This window comes from Solanum stenotomum, chromosome 7 (assembly GCF_019186545.1).
Source record: "Solanum stenotomum isolate F172 chromosome 7, ASM1918654v1, whole genome shotgun sequence".
Taxonomy (NCBI): Eukaryota; Viridiplantae; Streptophyta; class Magnoliopsida; order Solanales; family Solanaceae; genus Solanum; species Solanum stenotomum.
This window is the reverse complement of record NC_064288.1, coordinates 38,737,075-38,762,498: the sequence shown is the minus strand read 5'-3', so window position 1 is coordinate 38,762,498 and position 25,424 is coordinate 38,737,075. Positions and strand designations below refer to the sequence as shown.

The window sequence follows — 25,424 nt, the reverse complement described above, 5'->3', positions numbered from 1 at the left end:
GTCCATAATTTCAAGATGTAATTCCACCATTATGTGTAATAAACTCACACCTCCACCACCTCCTTTTTTATCGTCCACACCCCTTAATCTTCACATTCTCAAGAACTAATGTCATGTTTATTGTTATCCTTTATATGTCTTTATGTAACAATATAAATACAGGTCTTGAAGATTATGTTATGCACTTGAAGATTTAAGAAACACTTGAATATACTTGGAAGAATAAGAAAACTTTTCTATCTTATCACTCTACATTTTTTGTCTATTTTTTTTTTTTGATGACAAGGGAAACTCGCAGCTGCTACCCTTTGGGTGCGCATAGGGTAAAACCCCCGCTCCTATGCAATAGCTCGCAAACCACATAGGAGAGGTAACCCGCACTAGGCATGCCCGGTGCGACGAGCTTGACCCAGAAGGCAAATCCCATGCTATCGCTGGCAAGGGATTTCGAACTTGAGAGCTCCAACATGGAAGTCCCAAGTCCAAACCACTGGGCCACCCCGAAGGGTACATTTTTTTGTCTATTTTCTTACCTATATTATTACTTCTTTAGCTTAATTTGAAATATGTTTTTATTCTTGAATAGTTACGTCTAATTGCATTTACCTTCTAGTCTAGAAAAGATGTATTAATACTTTGTAACTGTTCAATGTAATTATATATGATGCAAATTCATTATCTCCCAATAAGTATGAGATTAGTTACAAACGAATTCAAAGAGAAAAATTTGACTTCTGCTATTAAATATTATTTTGGTTATGAAGCTGCATTTTCAAGGTAATAATTTGACTTCTTTCTTTTTTAGTTGTTCTATAAGTAGTATAAATATGCAAAGTGTGAAAAATGTTTCGGAGTTTCAAAAATATAATACTTTTCAAGTACTTTATTTTTTATTTTCTTCTTTCAGTTTGTCTTTGATTCATTTAGTTGAAGAAAACATTAACAATGGTTTAAATACACTTCTATTACTCAATAATAATTCATATTAGTTAGTTTAAATTAAAATATTATTATATTTTAAAATCCACGCAACGCGCGGCACATTTGCTTAGTCAAGTTAACAATAGAAACTGATTTTGAATACTTTATTTTATATTTCTTGTGATAAAATAGTAAAGATTTAATTTTGACCTAACAATAGGACCTTTAAATACTTAACATGAAATATGTTTTATCCTATTGTACTCATTCTACTCCCACAATCCATTATATGCAGAGGCCTATAAATTCTTTAACACTAGACTAATTAAAAAAAATTGAAATGTATATATATTATTATATGTTGAACCCATAGAAATGGGAACTTGGTAGGACTCAAAGGCATACCTCTAGTAAAATAAGTTTTAGTGCTTTAGCATATAAGAATCTGGTGGAGCACTAGCAAGAAAACCTCAAAGCAAGGCAATGAATCTGATGCAATGCTAAAAACTCAAGTTATGACTGTCTTTCTTCATCTTGTAAATTCATCTCATCACATTACCTTTCTCTGTATCACATTTATAAAGTGGATGATCAGAAAATTTCAGATACTATTTGGGCACCAGCCATGGTACATACGAGACAACGTTCAAGGATGATTGATTGCTTGAATAAGTTTCAAGGAAGTGTCAAGGCTCAATTGTCTGAAAGCAAGAAACATGCAGAGTCCATTAAAGGAGAAATCATTATTCAACATACTCATGCAAAGTCAGGCCTTGCAAAACCTATTCGTATTCAATTATATAGTCTGAATGACTCAAGTGAGCTAACTTGATATATATATATATATGTGTGTATAACTATGACAACTAGTTTTTGCTATCACTTACGATAGACTTGCTTCTGTTCCTTCTTCCATTTGGATAGGTACGGGGAAAGGAAAGCTGAGTCAAGAAGTGCATCTGAATCATGGGAAACGTATCCACAACAAGCTTAATGGCAACACATGTATTAAGTATGAATTGACATTTGAGGCTGACCGAGATTTTGGATTTCCAGGAGCTTTTGTCATCTGGAACCAGCACAAAGACAAGTTTTTTCTTCAATCACTATCTCTCCAAGTTGAATTCAAACAAATGGTTCATTTTGAATGCAATTCTTGGATATATCCCAATCATTTAATGCAAAAGGAAAGGATTTTCTTCTCAAATACTGTGAGTAAAGCATTTCTCATAACATGTAGTATCTTTCAGCAACAGATATGTAGTGTCTTTGACCATCTTATGATTTTTAGTGTTATCTTCCAAGCCAAACACCAAATGGTCTGCTGCAACTGAGGAAACAAGAACTTGAAACATTGAGAGGAGATGGAACTGCAGGGAGAATTAGAGAATGGCATCGGGCTTATGACTATGATTTCTATAATGATCTCAGTGATCCTCAGCGAGGGGAAAGACCTATTTTAGGAGGTTCAATTCACTATCCATATCCAAGGAGAGGAAAAACTGGTGAACCACATATTCACTCAGGCAAGAAATTTTCTCCCTTCTAATATAACTTTCTGGTCACAGAAATCATACGGACTGTGTTATTCTTCTTCTTAAACTGTTACTCTTCAAACAGAAAATGTGAAGGGGATAATGTTCAAGATAGACAGCTGCATCCCTCCGGATGAAAGATTTAGCCCCCAGAAACAATCAGAGTTTGTGAAGAAAGTGATCCAGGCAACTTTGCACTTTGTAGTTTCTCAGGGGGGTTCTGTGTCAAGAGAAGAAACCAACCAATTCAAGTCATTCAATGAGATCAAAGAGCTATTTTCAGGGAAGAAAAGCCAAGGGGTGGAAGAATGGATGATAAAGAAATTGGAAGCTCATCTACCAAAAGAGATTTTGAAGCGGATTGGACAAGGAATCAAGGATTATACTACAAAGTTTCCAATGCCTCAGTTATTTGCAGGTGATGCTGGTTTTATGAATATAAGGTCATTGAATCTTCCTTCTCCAAGACAAGTTTTGTTTCATGTCTGGATTATCTCATGCACAGGGAACGAATTGGCGTGGAAGGATGATGAGGAGTTTGGGCGCCAGATGCTTGCAGGAATTAATGCAACTGTAATTCAGTGTTTGCAGGTATGATGTGTATTCTTAACAGAATTATGATAAGCGTAACCAGAAGCTTCATATTTTCTTACTAGGGAATGCAAATATAGATCTAATACTAACGATATGTGCTTTCTCATGAAGATAATGAATGAATTTTATGAGAAGGGAGAACACATAAAGATCTCCCTAAGCTAGTCTCATATTCAAAAAAACATCTAAACTTTGCAACAGTCCTATGCACCGACTGCCCACCCCAAAACCCTCAATCCCCGGACTTGTTCGAAATGAACCTATTACCACACAAACGAAACAACCAGATTTTTGGTATACTGTGGTACACCCACTGGCAAACAACAAGAACACTCCCCCTCAGTCCCAAACAAGTATTGTCAGCTAAATGAATCTCCACTTCTCCATTTAAGCTCAACTCATGTTATCATCCTACCAATTAAAATAAAAGTGAAAAATAAGTTATATATATATAACAGTAATAATAACAATAATATTATAAGTCCACTAACAAGACTAAAACCTATGCCCAACTAGTATGCAGCAATAGCTATATACCTCCTGTATTCCCATCTAGTATATATCAGACTTCATAAAAAAATACCCCTTTATCATATTTTTCTTTTTATTCATATTTTTTCTTATCTTATCCCCCAGATTCCGTCTTCTTCTTCCAAGACACCCCCCTAAGCAGTTACTACCACCACTACTACTTTTTTATATCAGACGTCCCTCCCCCAAAACCAATTCCTTCTTCATCCTTTATTCTTTATTCACTAAGAGAGGCACCCTCAACTCCCCCATTTCTTCTTCTTACCCCAAAACCTGATTATTATTTTTTCCCATATCTTAGATGGCATGAATTTCCTATAAATGTCATGTAAGAGTTTGGTTGATGATCGTGTGGTGTTAGAGGAAGAACCAGAAAAGCATGTTGTCTGTAAATTTGCTTCATTTGCTTCCTTCTCATAGTGTCTTGATTTAGTATTGACAAGTTACAAAAATCAAAAAATTAGCAAAGGGGAAAAAAATACAAAAAAAGAGATGAAAAGATAAAGAATTTGTGGAGTTTCAAAGAGATGATATTTTGATTGCATATCCTTAATATATTTTACTGACGGACGTTCCCATCAGAAACCTGAGATTTCCAATAGAGAGGTCAAAAACTGTTTCGAACAAGCACATGTTCGATAGATTTCGTTGAAAATATGAATTTTAGTAACAATTTGGTGGAACATGTGAAGTTATGGTAGGTGATGGAGATGAAACTTGGGGGCGGCGCAGGGATGGGGGGGATGAAGCAGTTGGGGGTGGTAATCTGATGAGGAAAACCAGAAGGAGTTGGAGGAGTGGATTTTGTTGGTGCTACACTGGTGGTAGGGTAGGTGGAGGTGGTCGGTGGGAGAAGAGAAAAAGGAAATGAGGAGTTGAAAAATATAAGAAATTGTAAATTACAATAATTTAGGAGCTTTTCACGCACACTGAACGGTTGTGCAAGCACTGCAAATTCCACATGGATTGGAAAGGGGTAGAAATACCACTTTGAACAACTATAGAAGGTACATAGGCCCTCGGCAAAATTAAGTGTTTTTTTTTAAAAAAAAAATCATGGAGTAGTTTAAGGGAGTCTTTATGTATTCTCCCTTATGAGAAATAAGAGGATTAGATGGATAATTATAAAACAACACATACCTATTTATGAGTCCACATCTTATATTAACCAAAAAATAAGATTTCAGAAGTGTTGTTTCTAGTATTTGATTAATAGATTGTGTTTGACTAATCCCCTTGTACTATCTAAATTTGCTCAAGATTGTACTCTGACAAAACTTGTAGCCCATTCATATCCTTACCATTAGCAAATCGTCTCATATTTCCCCTTCCATTAATGGAGTTCCAACATGAGGGGGTTGGGGTGCACGTACACAAATTTTCTTTGAGAAAATGAGTCCAAATTTACCCTACTTCTGACTATGTTTTAAAATTACTCTTGGTTGTATCTCAGTAACAGTGTGTTATAAGTTTCAAATCTTGTTGGATGTGTTTTGACATCACAGGCTTTTCCACCAAAAAGCAAGAATGGAATATGGAGTTCAATAAGACGATCACACATAGAACATAACCTTGATGGCCTCACTCTTCAAGAAGTAAGTATGTTTAGACTAATTACACGGTCATTTTGAAGGAATTTAGCATAGAGTATACCCATGACACATCATCCAAAGACCACGATGGAGAAAAGATAATATCCATGAATGTTGCTGGAAAGAGCTTCAACAAACATAGAAAATTTCATAAAAAGTTCAGTTCAATTTTGCAGGCAATGAACCAATGGAGGATTTTCATCTTGGACCACCACAACTATCTCATGCCATTTTTAGGAAAAATAAACAAAAATGATGTGTGTGCCTATGCGTCCAGGACTCTACTATTCTTAAAGGACGATGCCACGCTAAAGCCACTTGCTATAGAACTAAGTTTACCAGGGCTTTCACCTGGCACTGAGATTCACAGGGTATTTCGTCCAGGGGGCAATGGATCAGAGGCAGCCTTATGGCAGTTTGCTAAAGCTCATGTGGGGGTAAATGATTCTGGTTATCATCAGCTAATCAGCCATTGGTAAAATTACTAAAAATCATGTAGCAATTGCCATGTCATTGAATTTCCAAATTTGACTACTTCCATTATTCATGGGTATATGAAATTGTAGGCTAAAAACTCATGCTGTTGTAGAGCCATTCATTATTGCCACCAGAAGGCAGTTGAGTGTTATGCACCCGATTCACAGGTTATTGAATCCTCACTTCAAGGACACTATGCATATTAATGCATTGGCTCGAAGTACTGTCTTAAAAGGTGGAGGAATCATTGAGAAGACCCTTTATTCTGGTGAAGTCTCTATGGAGCTATCTTCTTCACTCTATAAGGAATGGAGATTTGATGAACAAAGCCTCCCTGGTGATTTACTGAAAAGGTATGCTAGCAGGAGATATGAACTGGACCTAACAAATTGTTTGGTATACGGAATATGTGTCTTCATGAAATTATTTTTCAATGTTAGTCATCTCAAATTGTTGAAAATGCTTTCTCCAAGAAAAAATTTCCATCAAAAGAAAGAGAACTACTTTTTCCACTTATAGGTGAAAATCGTCTTCTTTTTAGCTAAGTTGCGCGGACTCTTCACTTTCAATGCCGCACCAGTGTCGGATTCTCCAAAAATACACTACTTTTGACGAATCCAACACGCACCCATTGACATTTTAGAAGAGTCCGAGCAACATAGCTTTTTAGTGATGTCCCACCTCTAATGGAAGTCATCATCTTTTAAAGATACCCCCAGTTCTTACTTCATCATCTTTTAGAGATATCCCAATTCTTACTCCAAATCCATGCTTGAGGCCAACAACTAGACACTATTACTAACTTTTCATACTCAGAACTATCACTAGAAAACACTATCTTCATACGCTATCTTCCACCTTGTATATTAGTACCATATATCACCTAATTCTATATTAAAGCATACATGACAAATGATCCAGAATGATTCCCAAAGTAAATATGAAAACATTTTCCTCCTTTTTTTTTGGATAAAATAAATAATTGAAAACATTTTTCTCCATCACCCCTAAATCTGCTTATGTACATTATAGCTACTATTACCACTACAAAATAACACATTAACAAAACTCGCAGAGGTATGGCTTTCCATAACCCAGATTGCCTGGCTGGCGTTCAGCTTCTCTTTGAAGATTATCCATATGGTACAGATGGACTAGAAATTTGGGTAGCAACCAAGAGATGGGTAAATGACTATTGTCTACATTTTTACAAGGATGATAATTCCCTGAGATCGGACCATGAGATCCAAGAATGGTGGTCGGAGATTAAGAAAATTGGCCATGGAGACAAGTGTAATGAAACATGGTGGTACCCAATGACTACTCTCTCTGACCTAGTAGAGGCTCTCACAACCCTTATATGGATATCTTCAGGTCTTCATGCTTCAGTTAACTTTGGACAATATGAATACGTGGGTCATCCACTAAATTGCCCAATCAAATGTCAGAATTTCATCCCAATGGAAGGGACAAAAGAGTTTGCAGAGTTTCTCCATGACCCAGATAAGTTCTTCCTCAAGATGTTACCCAACAGGTCTGAAATCACCCTATATATGGCACTATTAGAGGTACTCTCGGCGCCTACATCTGATGAAGTATACTTGGGTCAACAACGATCTCCAAATTGGATAGATGATGTATGGGTAAAGCAAAGGTTTGAGCAATTTGCCGAGGAACTGAACGAAGTGGATAAAAGGATAGTGGAAAGAAATGCAGATCTCAAACTTAAGAACAGACAAGGCCCCTCCAATATACCATACAAGCTTCTGCGCCCTGCGGTCTCCAATGTTAAATCATGTCAGGGTATCACAGCTATAGGGATACCTAATAGCATATCCATGTGAATCACTATTATAAAATACTCTATCGATGAGTGTCTAATAAGGCCTCTAGTATAAGAAAGTGTAAATACTTACAAAAAATAATAAAGGACAGACGGAAGAGCCTTAACCATCTCCTAATGCTTATAGTTCACACAGCAAGTACTATTTTGACAAATTAAAGTGAAATAAAAAATCTTAAACTCCAAATAAACATTGAGAGCATTTTATCCATGAGAAACACAACCACATGAAGAACATTTTTCTTTTTATTTTATACAGAATAAGGTTACAGGATTGGACAGCTTGAAAGATGAGTCTTTAGCTAAAAAGTAGCTCTTAAGTCAAAAATAAGAAGTCAAACTGAAATGACTTTTAAGTCAAAAAATAAAAAGTAGGGGGAGACCTACTTTTGGTTTTTGACTTATTTTAAGTCATTTTTTGACCTTGCCAAACACTTCCTAACTTATTTTAAGTCATGTTTGACTTATTTTAAGTTATTTTTTATATTTGCTCAACACTTCCAGAAGTCAAAAACTGACTTAAAAGTAGGTTTGACCAACTTTTAAGCCAATCCAAACACCCTCTAAATCAAGGGTAAAATTATCTCACAAAAGTGTAACCTGCTCAACTCCTCAGGCTTGAGTGGTTTGGCTAAAAATATATTCATAGATGGGTCGACTTGGGTTTTGCCGAAATTGACCCATAAAGCTAGGATCAACCTGAACCAACTGAACTGCACAAATTCAGCTCTCCACCCCGACCCCCACCCCACTCCACACACAACAACAAGCAAAATATTCCTAAACAAATGAGCCCAAATGCACATATGCATGAGCTAGAACAGATAGAACTCAAAATGAAGCATTGCAAGCACCAAATCCATAAGGAAATCAACCACAGCAAAAGCATTTTGCTATTTTAGTTTTACATAAGAGCCATGTGGTTGGAGAGCTGGGAAGATGAATCTTCTGCTGGAACAGTTCTAGCTTGTCTCTATCTATAGAAGCTACATCTCTGTTCATTCAAAACCTGTGAATTGCATCCTAGAGCCAATTCATCAACTTATCATTGCTACATTCTCTGTTGAGAAATCCACATGCCAGTATAAACAGTTGTAATTTCCCATTATTCAGTTATTGCACTGAAATGATAGAACGAAAAGCTATAACCAAAATGCAACATCATGTAGCAGTAACATAAGAATGTGATGTGACCTTCAGGGTGGAGGGCATTCAAATTTCGGCTTTATTAATGCTCAATCATGGCATTGGGCTCACTATTTAGTGGAAGCACCGGCCTAGCAGAGCAAAAGGTGCTGCATCTACTATAGAAGGATTTCCCAACACCATATCAGCAATCATTTCAGCTGTTCCTAGCGCCTGGTAAGAGAAAGGATTGCCCACAAATCAACTTAGAAGAATATAAGAACTCGGAAAGTCAGAAAGAACAGCTGACTTCAAATTAAAATGAATGGAACAATTTTTATAAGAAAATGATGTCTTTCAGTTTATCTGCAGAAGCAGATCAGAGAAAAATACCAGCGACAGTCCTTCTCCTTCATGCCCCGCAGCAAGAAAGACGTTTGAAAATCCAGGAACAAGCCCAATGACAGGCTTTCCATCAGGAACTAAATCAAAAAATAGTCAAGCGCATGAGCATGCTTGCAACTTTGGCATTATTTTAGGAGTTCAGACATGATTGCTACAAGACAAGTTTCTGGATTTCACTTACTGTAAGGTCTCAGTCCTACTCTAACTTCTCTGCTTTGACGCAAATCTTCAAGAGACTCATGTCTTAAAGCAGGTATGAACTCTCCAACCCGCTTCCATATGTGGTTGATGACAGATTCATCTACCTCTGTGTTAAACCCAACAAGTTGTCGGCTACTCCCTGCAAGAAAAGATCTTGGTGAATAGACATGAGTGAAGATTTATATAAACCACACTTACCTTCAAGGATTCGGATTTATAAAAAAATAAAAAATAAATAAAAAAATGATGAACAGAAAGAAAGCCTAGCTGTCAAGCCATGTGATTAATTGATTACAAATTTTCACCAAGTTATGAAGATGACATAAAAGGTAGCACAAAATGGATATTTCCTTTTCCTTCCATTACAATTTTATTCAATATAAATGGACTACCAGATACCATACAATGGGACAAGTGCCTGCAGCTACCAAAGTTACACAGCTTGAAAGGTTGATCCTTTTTCCGAGAAAGCACATCTGTTTAGCTTTTTAAAGGAGTTTTAGCGGAAAGTTATTTCAGAAAAAAAATTTCAATGGAGAGAAGCTTTGAAGGTATATTTCCATTTAAAAGCTCTTCTTCCACTCACAAAAGACTCACAAATCCTCAATGAACTACGACTATTCAAACACAATTTTCTTTTGCACAAAGTTATCCCCGAAAATATGTTTTTAAACAACTTTGGAAAAAGTTGTCTAAACGGCTCTAGATATCATGAATAGTATATCCGAGAAGTTAGCCAAGACATGCAACGAGATATATATCCTAGTTGGATTTACCATACCTTCAAATAATATATGAGAAATTAGGCAAAGATCTATGTTAAAAATACAAGTTGTAGACCTAAAACAAATAAATAAAATAAAGTGCCACCTCTTTAGTAAATGTAAGCTTAGCTAAAGCTAAGTTGCGTGGACTCTTCATTTTCGATGCCGCACTCGTGTCGGATTCTCCAAATATGCACTACTTTTGGCGAATCCGACACACACCCCTTGACATTTTTGAAGAGACCGAGCAACATAGAGCTAAAGATAGAACACACCAGAGGAAAATATCCATATAGGTGATATCTACTAATGGGAATAGGTTTTAGCCTTGATAGTACATTGATTTTGAACCTATTGCTTTTGTAGGAGTATTTGACCTTATTGTGGATTTTTATGTAAGTAAAAATATAGAGAACTCTTCACAATAATAATAATAATAATTGCAACTAATTACATACTTATTTTCCACTTTTAGTTTTTGGTATGATAAAGACACAAGTTGAACTTAAATTAGTAAACATGGTCAGTGAGCCGACCCTGACTTGTATGGGGATGAGGCTTCGTTGTTGTTGTCACATCTTTAGCAACTCAAGCTTTTAGATAATATAGTTTATACAATTCAAGTGGTCTTTGAGTTCAATCTCACTATCACTCGTACTAATATATTTCCACGTACTTGGCCCAACAAAAAGATAAGTTTGCCCTATTTAATAGTTTAAATATTTAGATGAGGCAATTTAAACAGTAGATGTCTACATAAGGATCATCCACAGTAGGTAGACGTTCTTTCCAGCATTATAACCAGTTTCCTTAGAGATAGTGCATTGATTTGGCTATCAACAGTCCTTTATCGTAAGAAAATAAGCTTATACTGACAGAAAAAAGAAAAGAAATAAGACCAATTGCAACAACTAACACATGAACTTGGAAAAAGAAACAAAAAACAAGTAACAAGAAGAAAATAGTTCTGGTCAGTGGATGCCATTTGTGCCATCATCTGAAAGTGTCAACCACATTTTTTTTGCAATGCCCTTTTGTAGCAGGCATCTGAAACTGTTTCCTCACTATGTTTGGTCTACACTGGGGCTTTCCTCATATCAAGGCAGCCTACTCTAGTTGGAATTTTTGGAAAGTTGATAAAACCATCAAGAAGAACTGGAAAATGATTCCAGCAGTAATATTTTGGTGCGTCTTGAATGAAAGAAATCGCAGATGCTCTGATGGGATCTCAACTCTAAGCTATACTCTAAAAACTAAATGCCTAGTCAATCTGTTTAGTTGGAACTTATTGCTCCTGTTAATAGTGTTGACAGTTTTTGGGATCTTGTTAGCTCTTTGATCCAAGCTTACTCATGTAAGGGAACTAACTCTCTTTCTTTGTACACTTTTGTCATTAGCATCACCCTGATGCTCTTTCATGAAATCCTTTTCTTCATAAAAAAAAAAAGAACGTTGTTTGGTTGGGAACAAGTTATCCCAAGATTAATTATCTCGGGATCAACTACCCTGGGATAAGTTATCCCACCATGTATAAGCGATAACTTATCCCATCACGATGGTATAAATGGTGGGATAAGTTATCCCAAACTTGGCAACCAAACAAGACACCAAAATTTTATCCCTGGACTATTTTTTTATCGGACTATTTATTCTTATTCCTCACACCAAATGACCCCTTAATATTTTGCATTACAAGGGAGGAAAAAAGGTGCTATGGTGCTTGGAGCTACCCACATCTAGCTGAATTGGGTTAGACATACTGATTGTGGGTAAAACACAGGAGGATTACATAATTCAACAACAGGATATAGTTTACCAAGGACGAGATTGCCTGACGCATCCATGGTTGCCGTCATTGAAACAGACAAATCTTGTGCATTATAGACAGGCCCTGAATCAGATGCAGTAGCTTTAAGGGTTGCCGACTGATGCTTGGTATACCCTGCCTCCATAATTCCATGATTCAGCTTGAACGACTTGAAATTCTCTATCACAAGCAGGTGACCCTGTTTACAGAGGCAAAATTTAGCTTCACTAGTAAATTAATATCAAATATATAAGGTTGAATCTATTGAAAAGTAGGCACAAGAAAAGGTCTCATGCGAAAAATTTATGACAGGGAGGTAGATCCATACATAGAAAGATTAATCAAATTGCCATCATGCATTACATGCTTCTCTTCTGGCCGTCGGTTTTCACCTTTTCTATATTGATATTCACTTAATGACTTCCCTATTTGAGGTGGATAGGTTTAGAAGGGAACTCTTGAAAATAATGTACATCCAGACACAATTGAGAATCTTGGATTCTTTTAAGGCTGATTTAGACAGACAGACAGACAGACCATTAAGAGCTTCAAATTCTTCTAACTGCTGAGTGTTTGTATCTTGAGCTTGTAAAACAATATCTTATTTGAAGTTAATAACCAGCTAAAGGGATAAAGGAGTGGATTAATACAGATTCCATGCGCTGAGATAAGAAGTCATGCAGCAACTTTTGATTTCATTTCTCTTCTCTCTTTTCATACTCTTCCTTTTTGTTTCCAGAATTAGTTTGTAAGTTGGGTTATGTAGAAACCCCTCCATAGAATTAATGGATATATGAATTAACAAGAAACTGTACCACAGAAGGGGGGAGGTAGGGATCAAACAAAAGTTAACAAGAAAGTATAGTTCATACTAGTACCAGGTGAGCTTCCAGTTACATACCCACAAATACTCACATGTTTACTTTTAAATATCATATGAATTAATGTTGCCTACTATCCAGGACCTGAACTAAATTAGGCAAAACAAGGCATCAGCTGAACTTAAAGAAATGGTCTGAAGCACTAACAGAGAGGGACGAGTAAGAAATGGTGGCTACAGACTAGCATATGCATGTGAAGAACCAAATCAGATATGACTCCCAATTTAACCCCCCACCCTCACCCAATCGACAGGAGAAGAAAATGAAGTTCCTAATAATATAGTGACAATGATGTAAACAATGACAGAGTGCCATGAGAAAGAAATAAGATATAACAGTAATGGTCTGGTTTGGCTGGCATATGAGCATCAGCATGTGAATGGGTGTATTTCACCCTAGTTCACTTCCATGCATCCCCTCCTCCATCTGATGTGCCGATTGGTTGTAGCTATGGGATAGATGACTAGAACTTGTGCATCTATAAAAAGTCAACAAATAATAATATGGTTTTCTTTGAAAATTATTTAAATCTACTTTTCTTTTAACCCTTTATTAGATCTTCAATAAGAAAATAAGATAACAAAACAAATGCAACAAAGTAAATAATTCAATGGGCATGTTACATCTTATCCAAAACCTTTCGAGGCTTTATAGGAAGGTTGAGTTCAATATCTGGTTGCTTAATCAGGTCGTGCATCAAAGACCCAGTCCAACAACCTGCTGCAATCACAACAGCCTTCTTACTGTGCAATGTATTCTTGGAAGTTTGAATAGCTCCAACCTCGCAGCTATTTCCATGTCTGAATTTATTAAATTTATTAATAGTGACCATACTGACCACAGAGAGTTCAAACATCAGTAAATATGGAAACTGTCAAACCTAACTAATCCAATAGCTGGTTCATGATAAAATTCAGCATATCTCCCTTCCACAGCAAAATGCCTGTTACCCTGGACAATGATCAATAACTTAAGTAATTATCAATGTGAGGATATATAGGAATTGTAAGATAGCATGAAAGCTTATTCCTAAAGAATGAACCAAAGTGGAAGAGAAAGGAAGAAAGATAGAAAGAAGGAAAGGGAACAAACCTTCTCAATAAATGCAACAGTACGATGAGCGTCTAATTGGTAATCATCGGGGAAAAAAGCCGCCCCACCTTCCTTATCAAGCACAAGTTCCGGTTCTTCTGATAGCAAGTCATTGGAAGACAAGAACTCAGCTCTCAATCCCTCCTGTGATAGCTCCTCCACCCTCCTTTTTAATATTGATGACTCATCTGTTGTTTTACTTACTAAAAGGCTTCCTATCAGATAATAAGAACTTCACTCAGTGGTTTCCCCTAAAATCTTTAATATGATGGAGTGGAATAGTAACGATTATTACAGAACAAAGGTTTTTCCTTAGCCTGTGCACGTGAAATAGGTATAAGGGATCACATGGACAAGAGAAGAGAAAACAACACACCCTTTAACTGAGGAGATATCAATAAGATTTGCTTTCTAAATTGCGTTTTACAGAAAAAGGGAAATGGAAAGTTGCCTTCAATGGACACTATGGAGAAAATCCACATTGTTTATGGTAAAAGAAATAAACCTTAGGCATACCTCACCAAAACTTAGCTCATGCGATGAGAATTGCCCAAGAGCATATAAGGATATACAACCTATTCCCTCAACTAAAGTGGGACAATGATCTAACCCCCCACCCCGCCCTTCAAGCCTATCAACTAAAGTGTGAATGACATCACATGGGGTCCCAGCATTGGGTAAACCAAGAACAGGGATGGGTTTGGCTCTAATATGGTACTCCCATGTTAAGAAAATGGACCTTGGGCCTCAATCAATCTGAAAAGTTAGCTCTTGAAATGAAAAGTTCTCAAGACTAAATAAGGAGACAACAACTCATTTCTTCAACCAGCGTGGGACAATCTAACTATGAAACAGAAGAAAAAAAATGAGAGAAACTCAGCTTGATTATTCCTCGAGCAGTCAAGCTATTGGGATTTAAATAACTACATGTCCTAAAAAGAAAAGGAAATCAACACCTAATTCAACAGGAATAAATTAAGCTACCTACTATGATTCCACATATTCTAGAATATTCACAAAGAATCTAACACTAACAATTTGAACAGACTGAAAGAATGTTTGGGGTCTCTGTTGCCAAAAAAGTCTATTAAAAAGAGAAGGACTAAACAAATATGAGGTGCCTTACTTTGGCATTTACCAGAACTGTCTCAAACCTGAACACTTCCAGACTGATCACTGATGTTCTAAAATATAACACCTTTTGTCATTTGGAAATGAATTTTCCAGAAAAAAAGAAAAATAATTACAATTGAGTATGTATATCATTAAGGAGGAGCATACCTCCTCAGTGTTGAAAATGTTTTTTTCTAAAAAGACAGGAAAATAATGTGATATTTCACCATTGCTCCATCCTATTCTAACCCCTTAGGCTGCTTTGTAGAGCTAAAAACCTCATTGGTCAGAATCATATCCACTTTCGATCGAGATACTCTCCATATATTTATATTGCATAAGCTTCTAGGTAACCACCACTTCGTGGGAATCAAACACATAAACAAGATAGAACAGAAAATAAGACATATAATATGATAAAGGTCAGCCCATTCCTAAGTCATAAAGAAGCACCCAGGGATGTAAGTTGATTTAAGATATCGGCAGCAGAATGACTGAAAGCAGATATTCGGAAGGATATAAATCACCTGTCTTCTTCCAGCCAAGTACCTCTACAGGATCCATCCCTTGAAGTTGAATGCTCTTGGCTAGGCTCTCCCATAATTGATGGCTTCGCATCATTAACTCCCATTTCTCAGTACCAGGTGATTTGTGTGCCTTCCATATGTATCCTTGACCTAGAACCAGCTCAAATGAGAAACAGTACAGAAAATCCACAATCAATCAGTCAAGTCACTGGGAACAATAGGAATGCTAGCAGGTAGAGATGTTCACCAAAATTCTCAGGTGAGAGAATAAGGGTTTACATGAACACTTCTAATACTTATTATAGAAACAAATTAACTCTTCCACTTAAGTGTTTGACAGACCATTGACATACTTATTTAGCTGATCTTTGTGACTAATCTATCTTCAATCAGATATAGGTCAGTAATTTCAATAAACTCATGATTGACAGCGTACTAAGTTAATATATACAGCATTTAGTCCAAGAAGGTATGCATATGAATATATCAACTATACTAAACCTTGAACCCAAACTAGTAGGCTTCGGCTATACAACAACAACTACAACCACTACTACTTCTCCATCTCCAAGCTAGTTGAGTCAGCATATAAATCCTCAATATCCATTTTGCAGTATTTGGCCCATATCATTCCAATATTCAAAACATTGTCGTCTGGTCGTCAATGTATAAGATGTTCAATAAAGTTTTACCTGCTCCTGTTGCGCCAGAGCAAGGAACAGCAGCATCAACTAGGGCGACGGAGAGATCTGAGGCAAGGAGCAAGTGGCGTGCGATGGTCAATCCAATGATTCCGGCACCAACTATGACAACATCGAAGGAGTTAGACGCGGACGACTGACTCAAATTCGAAAGTCGAAGTGATCCATGCCAACTTTTTTTACTTCGAATCAATGATAGAGGTGGACTTGCAAGGATCCTGCGGCCACAAAATTTTTTATTTGAGGGTAAAAGATGTGACTGTAGTTTGTTTGGAGGAGGTGATAGTAGGCCATTGGTATTGAGATTAGATTTTATAGTAAGTTTGTAGGCCATTGCTGCCATTTTTGTGGATTTCCTGCGGCACGAGTTAAGTCTTTTCAGATTGCTTTTTTGTGTCAGTGTGCAAACATTGAACACTTGATCAGCGAACTGCAATGATAGAGAACAAACTGCTGAGAAACAAGGCAAAAATATAAACAAGTGATGAAATTAAAAAACCCTGAGGGTCAGCTCAGCTGGTAAAGGCTTGGGACAAAGTACTTCAGATCGCCGGTTCAAGCCCCAGCAGGGCCACTGGAGGCATTACAAACCAACCGCGTCTCCAGGGCCCCGTGGAACTAACCGTGGTGGACCCGCCTTGAAACAGCAGGACCCGGTGGGTACAGCTAGTCGGGTTTGCAAAGCGACGCCCGGAAACCACGGTTGAAAAAAAAAAAAAAAGTGATGAAATTAAAAAAATATGTACTTTATTTCTTTCTTTCTTTCTTTTTAACTAGCGAATTTGGCCGTACTTTGCCCAGTTAAAAAATATATATGTAAATTTATTTATTTTTTAAATTATGATAAATAAAAAATCAATTATAGAAATAAGAAAAATGAAATCACAATACAAATATTTTTGTGTGAATTACATTTTTATCGTCAAATATTTTTCAAAATAAAAAGACTAATTTATTAAAAAAAAATACATATATTATGATGTTAATACATAAAATTCGGAAAACATATTTAAGGACTTGATTGTTTTTCTTATTTTTGTCAAATGATAAATTTACTATTCGATGAATCTTCCTTTAATTCGAAAAAATAAATGATGAAACTAAAAATAGGAGGAAAAAGAGATAAATATTTCTATTTCATTTCTTCTTTGATATTTGATCATTTCTTTATCCTTGTTTTTCTCTTATTCATCATTGTCTAAATAATTATTTTTCTCTATTTTTCATTATCATCCAAATAAACCTCTATTGCTAATTTTTCGTTTATATCTTATATTATTCTAGTAATTCTTTAGAAGTAGAAGAAATGAACAAATTTAAATGGTTCTTCACCATAAGAAATACCTAAGAATTGTGTATTTCAATATTTAATATGCATTTCTTTTGAGCCATGAGTAATAAAATGTGAACGTTTGTTGGCATAATTAGTTGTGTTCTGACAAAGTTACAAATAACTAATTTGAGCCTAAATGAAAATGTAATTTACTACAATTAAAAAATTTATAAGAACCTAAATAAAAGAAATATAGAGAGAACATATGAAAAAGTAAATAAAAAGAGAAAAATAACAACACAATTTTGTCAAGTCCTTAATCACAAAAACAATGATGATAAAAAATCAGATAATCAATGCAATTATTTTTGAGCTTTTATCAGGTGCCTCTTCTATCCATACCCAAGAGTTTTTTCATGGAGTCAAACTAAAGTATAAATCTGATATTACAACAATAATATAGAATATCACTATTTTAAATATGGAATAAAAATAATAATCTTGAGTAGGAATCTATGAAACAAAAAATATTAATTTATATAGACAAAATTGAAGAAATTAATATCATAAGGTATCTTAAATTTTGAAATTAAATAGTTAGGGGTTATGAATATAAAAATTTAAAGAAAAGAGTTAATAATATTAATTAAAGTAAAAGTTCAATTAGGTATAAGTTATGGAGATAAGAAATTTAAAATAAATAAAAGAAGGAAAAAAATAAAATAATGAAGACAAAAAAAAATCTCATGTACTATTCAACATTTGTTGGGTGTTTAAGTTTTATTAGGAAAGCAAGCAAATAAACTTCTTCTCTTTTTGTATTACTCCATTGTGTTTAACAAAATTGAAAGAGGGAAAAAATACAATAAAAAAAGAGACAAATATATTGAAATATTAAAGTAGAAAATATTGAGAATTGTGGTTAATAAAATTGAAAGAGGAAAAAAAAATACAATAAAAAAAGAGACAAATATCTTGAAATATTGAAGTAGTAATTATTGAGACTTTTAATTTTTTGTAACAAAGAATAATAATGAGTGTAAATAATTTTTCAGACATTTAAGTATAACAATAAATAGAGGAGTAGTAATTGATATATTTACTTTTTGTACAATAATAAGTAGAAAAATATGAAAATTGTCAAAAAAAAAATTGAGGAAAAAAGATAAATAGAATCTTTGGCCAAAGAGAGGTGCAACTTCACTTCTCTAACATCTAGCTTATATTATATATAGATTTTTAAGTACAACAATATGTAATAGCTATGAGAAATGTACGATAGATAATATACCTTTCAAGCATAGCAAATTTTTAGAAAACAATACATTAATGAATCTTTAAAATATTGGAAACATTCAAACTTTATACTAATATGATCATCTCTCTTAATGAATCTTTCAACATAATTAAACTTCCTTCTTCATTTTGATGATCTTGTACTAAATTAATGTGACCATTTCTTTATAATGAATTTTTGAAGAATATATCTTTGATCTTCATCAAAGTGAAGAACATATCATGTTACTATTTTTTCAATGATTTCTTATGAAAAAGATGAAGAAGAATTTATTCTTAAAAAAAAAAAGAGAAAAAAAACTACACTATTAGAAAGAAAGAATGAGGAAAAAAAACTACACTAATAGAAAGAAAGAATGAGAAAAAAAAATGCACTAATAGAAAGAAAGAATGAGAAAATGAAAAATGAATATTCAACATCTCCATGGATGATTGTAATTTATAGATTTGATAATCCATAAGAATAAGTTGAAGAGACATGTTATTTAAGTAGAGAATATGAATAGATGGAGATTTTTTGTAACTCATTAGATATAATTAGAATAGTAAATATGATTGGTTTTTTTTATTTAATAAATAAAATATTTAATGAAAAGAATTAAGAAAAAAATCTCAAAAAAAAGAGATAAAAAATAAATATAAATGGAGGCCATAGAGGGGTGCCACATCACCTTGTCTATGTTTTTCTTTTATATTATATATAGATTTGTAGTCAAGCGCTCTCCAATTACAGTAAAACCTCTTTAAATTAATATAGGCGAGACTATGAAATATTATTATTTTGTAGATGTATTATTTAATTAATAAATTAATATTTATTAATTTAAAGAGTGTTTCGACACCGAAACAATTGTTCAGGGATGGAATCTCAAAGAATTGGAAAGAACTCACTTGTGAAAACATCATTCACGAACTTGAGGTCATGATTAATGAACTTGGTTACCACAATAAAGGATGTTAATAACCTATTGAATGGGTGAAAAGGATACATGTTTAGAGGTCCAGAGCTTAGAACAAATTGTGAATGTCATTGGAAAAACAATGTTGATAATAAAGTTGAAGATAATACAATACCTTTGAAACCAGTTACGCGTAAGAAAACACTTGCATCTAGAACTCTTCACAATTTTATAGTGCAATTAGAAAAGACAACACCGAAACTTTTGGATGCAATAAGAAAAGTTAGAGATGAGCGCTTCAACTAGATTCAAATTTTAATAAAAAATAAAATATAATAGGATCATATTTCACCAAATTTTCTTAGATATATCTGTACTTTTAAAAAAATATTAATTTATAATATTAATGGGACCATTTAGGGGTCTTCTGAAAATATATTATCTTATTATCTTATCGAAATGAGTGGTTTTTTCCATTGGCTCATGTCGGAACCGAAGAAAATTATTATCTTAGAGAGATTTTTAATTAACCGATTATTAATTTAGTGAGGTTTTACTGTACTTTTTAATTTTTATTATTCTAAAAATTTCATAAAAGTTTATTTTTTATTTTTTACTATTTACATTTCATTTACTTATCATTCTCAACCTTTTAATTCAAGTGATCCCATGCAATTTTTTGTATTGTCTATTTTTTATGTCATGTTTATTTCTTTCATTAGCATAATTTTGTTAGTATTCTAATTTTTAAATTAGAGTAGAATCCATTGCTAAGGTTATAGACTTACGTTTTTCTTTTCTTTAAATCATAATTATGTATGTAAATATTGAAATTTGACATAAGAGTACTGCGGTAAAATTCTTGTTTTAAATTTAGAACTATGTTATATTGAAATTTGACATAATATTATTATGGTAATTTTTTTGTTTTAAATTAGAACTTATGTTATATTTTTTTAGTTTAATGTGTTTAGTAGTATTGACTTGCGGCTCCACATTGCAAGTCATTTATTTTTTAATTAGACAGGACTTGATTGATTATCTTTTTGTCAAATATTTTAATAATTTATGACATTTTTTTTTTGATAACCGAGAAATCCGTCTGTGACCCGCCCTTTGGACCAATCACAACCTTCTAAACTCGGTGGATAATGGGCACACCCCTCTACCCTTCTCCACTTAAATATCGGGCTTCGCTTTGTACCAAACATGCATTTCATGATGTTCATAGAAATCATGTACTTTTAGTTTTTATGATTAATTCAATTGAAATATACTAATTTGAACAATATAAATCAATTATTTTTTCATAATATTAGTTAAAAACATATGCTTATTAATTAATATATTTTCAAAAGATAATATGTATCTTAAATATTTAATTTAATATCATCTATAAAGTTTCTTATTTGTCTAATATAAATTTTAAATAATTAATTTTTATTTTAAAAATTAATATAATCTTATGATTGCAATTGGGCATCCAAACAATACATGTGTAATTACATTGTGGCAAACAGACATGCTAATAATTATTACCCTAGTAATTACACCAATTCTAATTATCGAGTGACTTTCCAAACAGACCCTAAATGTTGTAAAATGAGAGGAATTAAATAGAGAGTAGAATGTAGAGAGTCTAACATTCTCGTTAAGTGTGTCTTTCACAAGGATGACAAATACTCTTTTATAGGATATACAAATCCTACGTTTATCACCTTTATGAAATGTGTTAGTACAATTTTTAAGAAATACTTTAAATAGATACATGTATGTTAAGGAGTTAATTGAATGAAATTTCCACATACAATTGAATGGATTCATAACATTTCCACTTGGATGTTTATATAATAATTTGTATCATTAAAACTTTACTAGGAAAAATTGAGTAGAAATAAAGCTGAATAAAGGAAAAAAGTACACATATCTTGTAATACGTCTTGAGTGTTACCTCATTAAAAATCTTATTAGAAAAATTTAATGGGACATAACTATGGCTAAGAGAAAAAGTGTACATCACGTATTTTACCCCCCTAATGATGACTTTATTTGATATCTCAGAGGTGAGGTAGTTCAATCTTATATCATAGCTTATCAAATGTTGACGTTGGCAATGTCTTAATGAATAAATCTATAAGATTATCACTTACATAAACTATTGAACATTTATCCCACCATTTTGTTGAAGATTATGTGTGAAAAAAGAACTTAGGTGAAATATGCTTTGTTTGGTCTCCTTTGATGTATCATTTCTTCAAATTGAGCTATACAAGCAATATTATCTTCATACAATATTGTTGAAATTTTTATTTGCACAGAATGACCACATAATTATAAAATATGTTGAGTCATTGATCTCAATCATATACACTCTCAGTCGGCTTCATGAATGATTATTATCTCTACATGATTTGAAGAAGTGACAACTATTGTTTGTTTCATCGAACGCTGTGATATAATTATACCTCTATATCTGAATAGATATCTTGTTTGAGATAAGACTTTATGTGGGTGAGACAAACACCTCGCATTTGCATAATCAATTATATTTGACTTGGTTGAATTTTTATAAATTAATGTTAGATCAATTGTTCCTTGAAGATATCTAAATATATGCTTAACAACTTCCAATGTCTTTTTGTTGGATAGGATCCCTACTATAATATGAATTTTCATATTTACTCATATTATCCATTGAGTAACTCATTCTTACTCATTTAAATATGAGTTGAGTCGAATATTTTAACTCATTTTCAATTGGTATTTGACTCAACCCGCTTGTTTGTCACTCCTAGTTAAGATCGACAATGTGGCCACTGGCTACTTCATACATAGAAAATTGTAACACCTCAAAATTTGGAAAAAAGAAAATAATTTTTTTGGGTTGCAGGCTGTGTCTATGGGTCTCATCTACGAACCATAGAAGTTTCTACGGGCTGTAGATGACAACCGTAGGAAGAGGGAAAATAATTTTCTAAAAGCAAGTCCCGATACCCTTTTTACGGTTCACAAGGACGGTCTGTCATTCTTTATACGAGTTGTAGATAGATCTCATAGGTGAGTCCAGACTTAGTGGAATTTTGAAGGTCAAAGGTGGTTTCTACGGTTGGTGTCTATGGACCGTAGGAAGACCTATGAGTCGTAGAAGTGTTCCGTCAAAAGATAGGTGATTTCATGGTCTCAGTACTTGGTCGACGTTGACCAGTACAAACCTTAGAAAGTTCTACAGTCCGTAGGTCAAGTCGACATTTATTTTTAAGGGGCATTTGGATCTTTTCCTAATTGTTATAATCTAATATTATATCATTTTTCCTTCTATCATAAGCCCTATATAAAGATTTTAAGCCCCAAATTACCCATTTTCAATTCATTCTCCTAAATCCCCTAAACCTAATCAAACTCATCCTCCCCAAATCCTCTCAAGGCTAAGGAAGAAGAAGAAGAGCTAGGGTTTATCCAAGTCTCCAATCCTCCATTATTTTTGGGCTTAAAGTATCAAGGTATGTGGGTATTCACCCATGGAATCTATTCTTCCATGGGGACCCCAAGATTTTTCAATTTTCAATCTCAAATTCAATTGTTTAAGTTAGGGTTTCAATTCAATCCTTATGGGTTTCATTCAATTGTGATTGATTATTGCTAAATAAGTCTTCTAATGCATGATTCAATTTTATTACATGGTATTTAGTTAAAATTATGTTGATCCATGCCTAAATTATGATTTTTAACTATGAATCTATGATGAACTCATGAACCTATAAATTATGAATTTATGAAGATATACATGTTTTTATGAAATCATTGTGAATGAATTGGGGATGACTAAAAATGAAAGTATCAAGGTTATTGTGAAAGTTTTTCTCACAAGTTATTATGATCATGATTGTGAAAGTTTTTCTCACAAGTTATTATGATCATGATTGTGAAAGATATTTCTCACATATGAATTCACATTGGTGAAAGATTTTCTCATGTATGTTGAATTATGTTTAAGAAGCTATTCTACGTTTTGATCTTGAAAGATGTGGATTGGTATTGATCATTGTCTTTTCTATGTTAAGTTTATATTTGACTTTTATCTATTCCGTTGGGACTTAGACTTAACACCGAGAGGGCTTTGATATAGAGGCTCAAATAGGGTAGTCTCTGATAGCAACATCTAGTCCCAAACTACGTGCCCTGTAGGATTGTCTTATATGACCTAGCTAGTGGATCCACTTTAGTAAATGATGATATGTACAGATTCTACCTTGACAAGTACATTCCTCTTTTTTTTGATACGAGGGATATATCAGATTAATATATCTCTCATGGTCTTATTGTCGGTTAAAGCTAAGATCCCACAAAATGACCATGTTTTCGTCAAAGCTTTTCTTATGTCCTTTATTTCAAACTCATTGACTATATCCTATGATTTTCATGTTTTACTTCCTTATGTTGAAAATGTCCAAATATTAATCATGTCTACATGTTTTAAACCATTCATGTTATTATGTCCATGTTTATGTGTATTGCCCCATACTTAGTACATTTCATGTAATAATGCATACTTGTGCCTACATTATCTCATTAATGTAGGGTCAGATGCTCGTACCTCGCACACTCGTGGCTAGACATGGATCGGGCACTTTAAGTTGATTGGTGAGTCCTCATGTTCCAAGAAAACGAGACACTTTATAGCTTTGTGTTATTAATATTTTTACGAATTTGTTTGTGATGTATGAGTTACGTCCTAACCACTTTCCTTATGATGTATTAGATGGCTTTGAGACTTATCATAGACTTTCGCTTTGTCAAACTCTTGATATATGAAATGCTACCTTTTAAAAAAATTATTTCTATTATCTTGTATGAAGTATGCTAATTGTGTTGTGTAGGGCCTCTCAGGGTTCTATATGCCATGTTATGCCTAGGGTACACTTTGGATCGTGACAAACTTGGTATTCACAACACAAGGTTTAGAAAGGTCCTAGGATGTCTCATAAGCCATGTCGAGTAGAGTCTTGTTCATGAGTGTGAAGTGCGCCACATTTATGAATAGGAGGCTATAAGATGTTTAGGATATTTCACTTCTTTCATTATTCTAAAGTCATGCGATAGAGTGTAACTCTATATGTCTCTCTCATAATTTTTATCCGATCCTTTTCAGGATATGGCCCCTCGAAAAGCTTATGTTAGGAGGAATGCAAATGAGAATGTGGAACTAAGATCCTCAATCTCCTCAAGAAGCTCCTCAAGTTACGACCGACCCTTTGGTTGAACACGTGATTAATGTAGAGTTTCAAGCCGCTTTTCAAGTGTTAGCTCAAGCCATGATGACCCAAGCCAATAGGGAGGTTATGGTCCATGTGAACCCAAACGTGGGTATGATGACAATTAGAGTGAGTGACTTCACTAAGATTAATTAATCCTTGGATTCCATGGTTCTAAGGTTGAGGAAGATCCTCAAGAGTTCCTTGATGAGGTATACAAGGTTTTGATAATCATGGGTGTGACACCGGTGGAAATGGAGGAATTGGTCACTTATCAACTTAAGGGTGTTGCTCAAGTTTAGTTCAACCAATGGAAGGAAGAAAGGGCGGTTGATGCGGGTCCTCTTGATTGAGAGAAGTTTAAGGTTGCTTTCCTTGATAGGTTCTTTTCTATTGAGATGAGGGAGGAAATGGTATTTGAATTCATCAACCTTTGTCAAGGAAATGCCTTGAAGTTCATACAATTGTCCAAATATGCTCCTTCTATGGTTGCCGACTTTACGACAAGGATTAGTAAATTTATTTCAGGTGTGTCCAAAATGGTGGTTAAGGAATGTCGTACCACCATGCTCATTAAGGAAATGTATATTTCTCG

General features: G+C 34.1%; 2 protein-coding genes across 5 annotated transcripts; one reads left to right on the top strand and one right to left on the bottom strand.

Moving 5' to 3' along the window:
* The first annotated feature begins 1,336 nt into the window (after nucleotides 1–1,336).
* Nucleotides 1,337–7,543, top strand: LOC125871936 (linoleate 9S-lipoxygenase 6-like). The gene is made up of 9 exons (XM_049552657.1): nucleotides 1,337–1,739; nucleotides 1,846–2,132; nucleotides 2,213–2,447; nucleotides 2,542–2,874; nucleotides 2,962–3,047; nucleotides 5,087–5,176; nucleotides 5,350–5,648; nucleotides 5,740–6,003; nucleotides 6,726–7,543. The coding sequence occupies exons 1-9, from the start codon at nucleotides 1,547–1,549 to the stop codon at nucleotides 7,492–7,494; spliced, it is 2,556 nt and encodes an 851-aa protein (XP_049408614.1). The 5' UTR covers nucleotides 1,337–1,546; the 3' UTR covers nucleotides 7,495–7,543.
* LOC125871913 (uncharacterized) lies at nucleotides 1,852–16,563 on the bottom strand. 4 transcript variants are annotated; one of them, XR_007447058.1, is made up of 10 exons: nucleotides 16,101–16,563; nucleotides 15,409–15,558; nucleotides 13,769–13,983; nucleotides 13,557–13,627; nucleotides 13,314–13,476; nucleotides 11,805–11,994; nucleotides 9,205–9,363; nucleotides 9,012–9,100; nucleotides 8,688–8,852; nucleotides 1,852–1,990 (listed from the first exon to the last, which is right to left on the bottom strand). XR_007447058.1 is itself a non-coding variant. In XM_049552622.1 (9 exons), exons 1-9 carry the CDS (start codon nucleotides 16,450–16,452, stop codon nucleotides 8,754–8,756), a joined length of 1,488 nt encoding a protein of 495 aa, XP_049408579.1. In that variant the 5' UTR covers nucleotides 16,453–16,563; the 3' UTR covers nucleotides 8,320–8,753. The 4 variants fall into 4 exon arrangements, 1 of the variants encoding a protein (XP_049408579.1); XR_007447056.1 differs by lacking the exon at nucleotides 1,852–1,990 and adding an exon at nucleotides 8,320–8,614; XR_007447057.1 differs by lacking the exon at nucleotides 1,852–1,990 and adding an exon at nucleotides 8,320–8,553.
* Between the last annotated feature and the right edge of the window lie 8,861 nt (nucleotides 16,564–25,424).

Bases quoted from the DNA above. Each gene is read 5' to 3' on its own strand.
- LOC125871936 (XM_049552657.1), top strand. From the start codon at position 1,547: ATGGTACATACGAGACAACGTTCAAGGATGATTGATTGCTTGAATAAG. The intron at 2,133-2,212 runs GTGAGTAAAGCA...TATGATTTTTAG, and splicing joins GGATTTTCTTCTCAAATACT to TGTTATCTTCCAAGCCAAAC. The intron at 6,004-6,725 runs GTATGCTAGCAG...CAAAACTCGCAG, and splicing joins CCTGGTGATTTACTGAAAAG to AGGTATGGCTTTCCATAACC.
- LOC125871913 (XM_049552622.1), bottom strand. From the start codon at position 16,452: ATGGCAGCAATGGCCTACAAACTTACTATAAAATCTAATCTCAATACC. The intron at 15,559-16,100 runs GTAAAACTTTAT...AGCTGGTTCTAG, and splicing joins CTCTGGCGCAACAGGAGCAG to GTCAAGGATACATATGGAAG. The intron at 11,995-13,313 runs GTTTTGGATAAG...CTCTGTAAACAG, and splicing joins TTCCTATAAAGCCTCGAAAG to GGTCACCTGCTTGTGATAGA.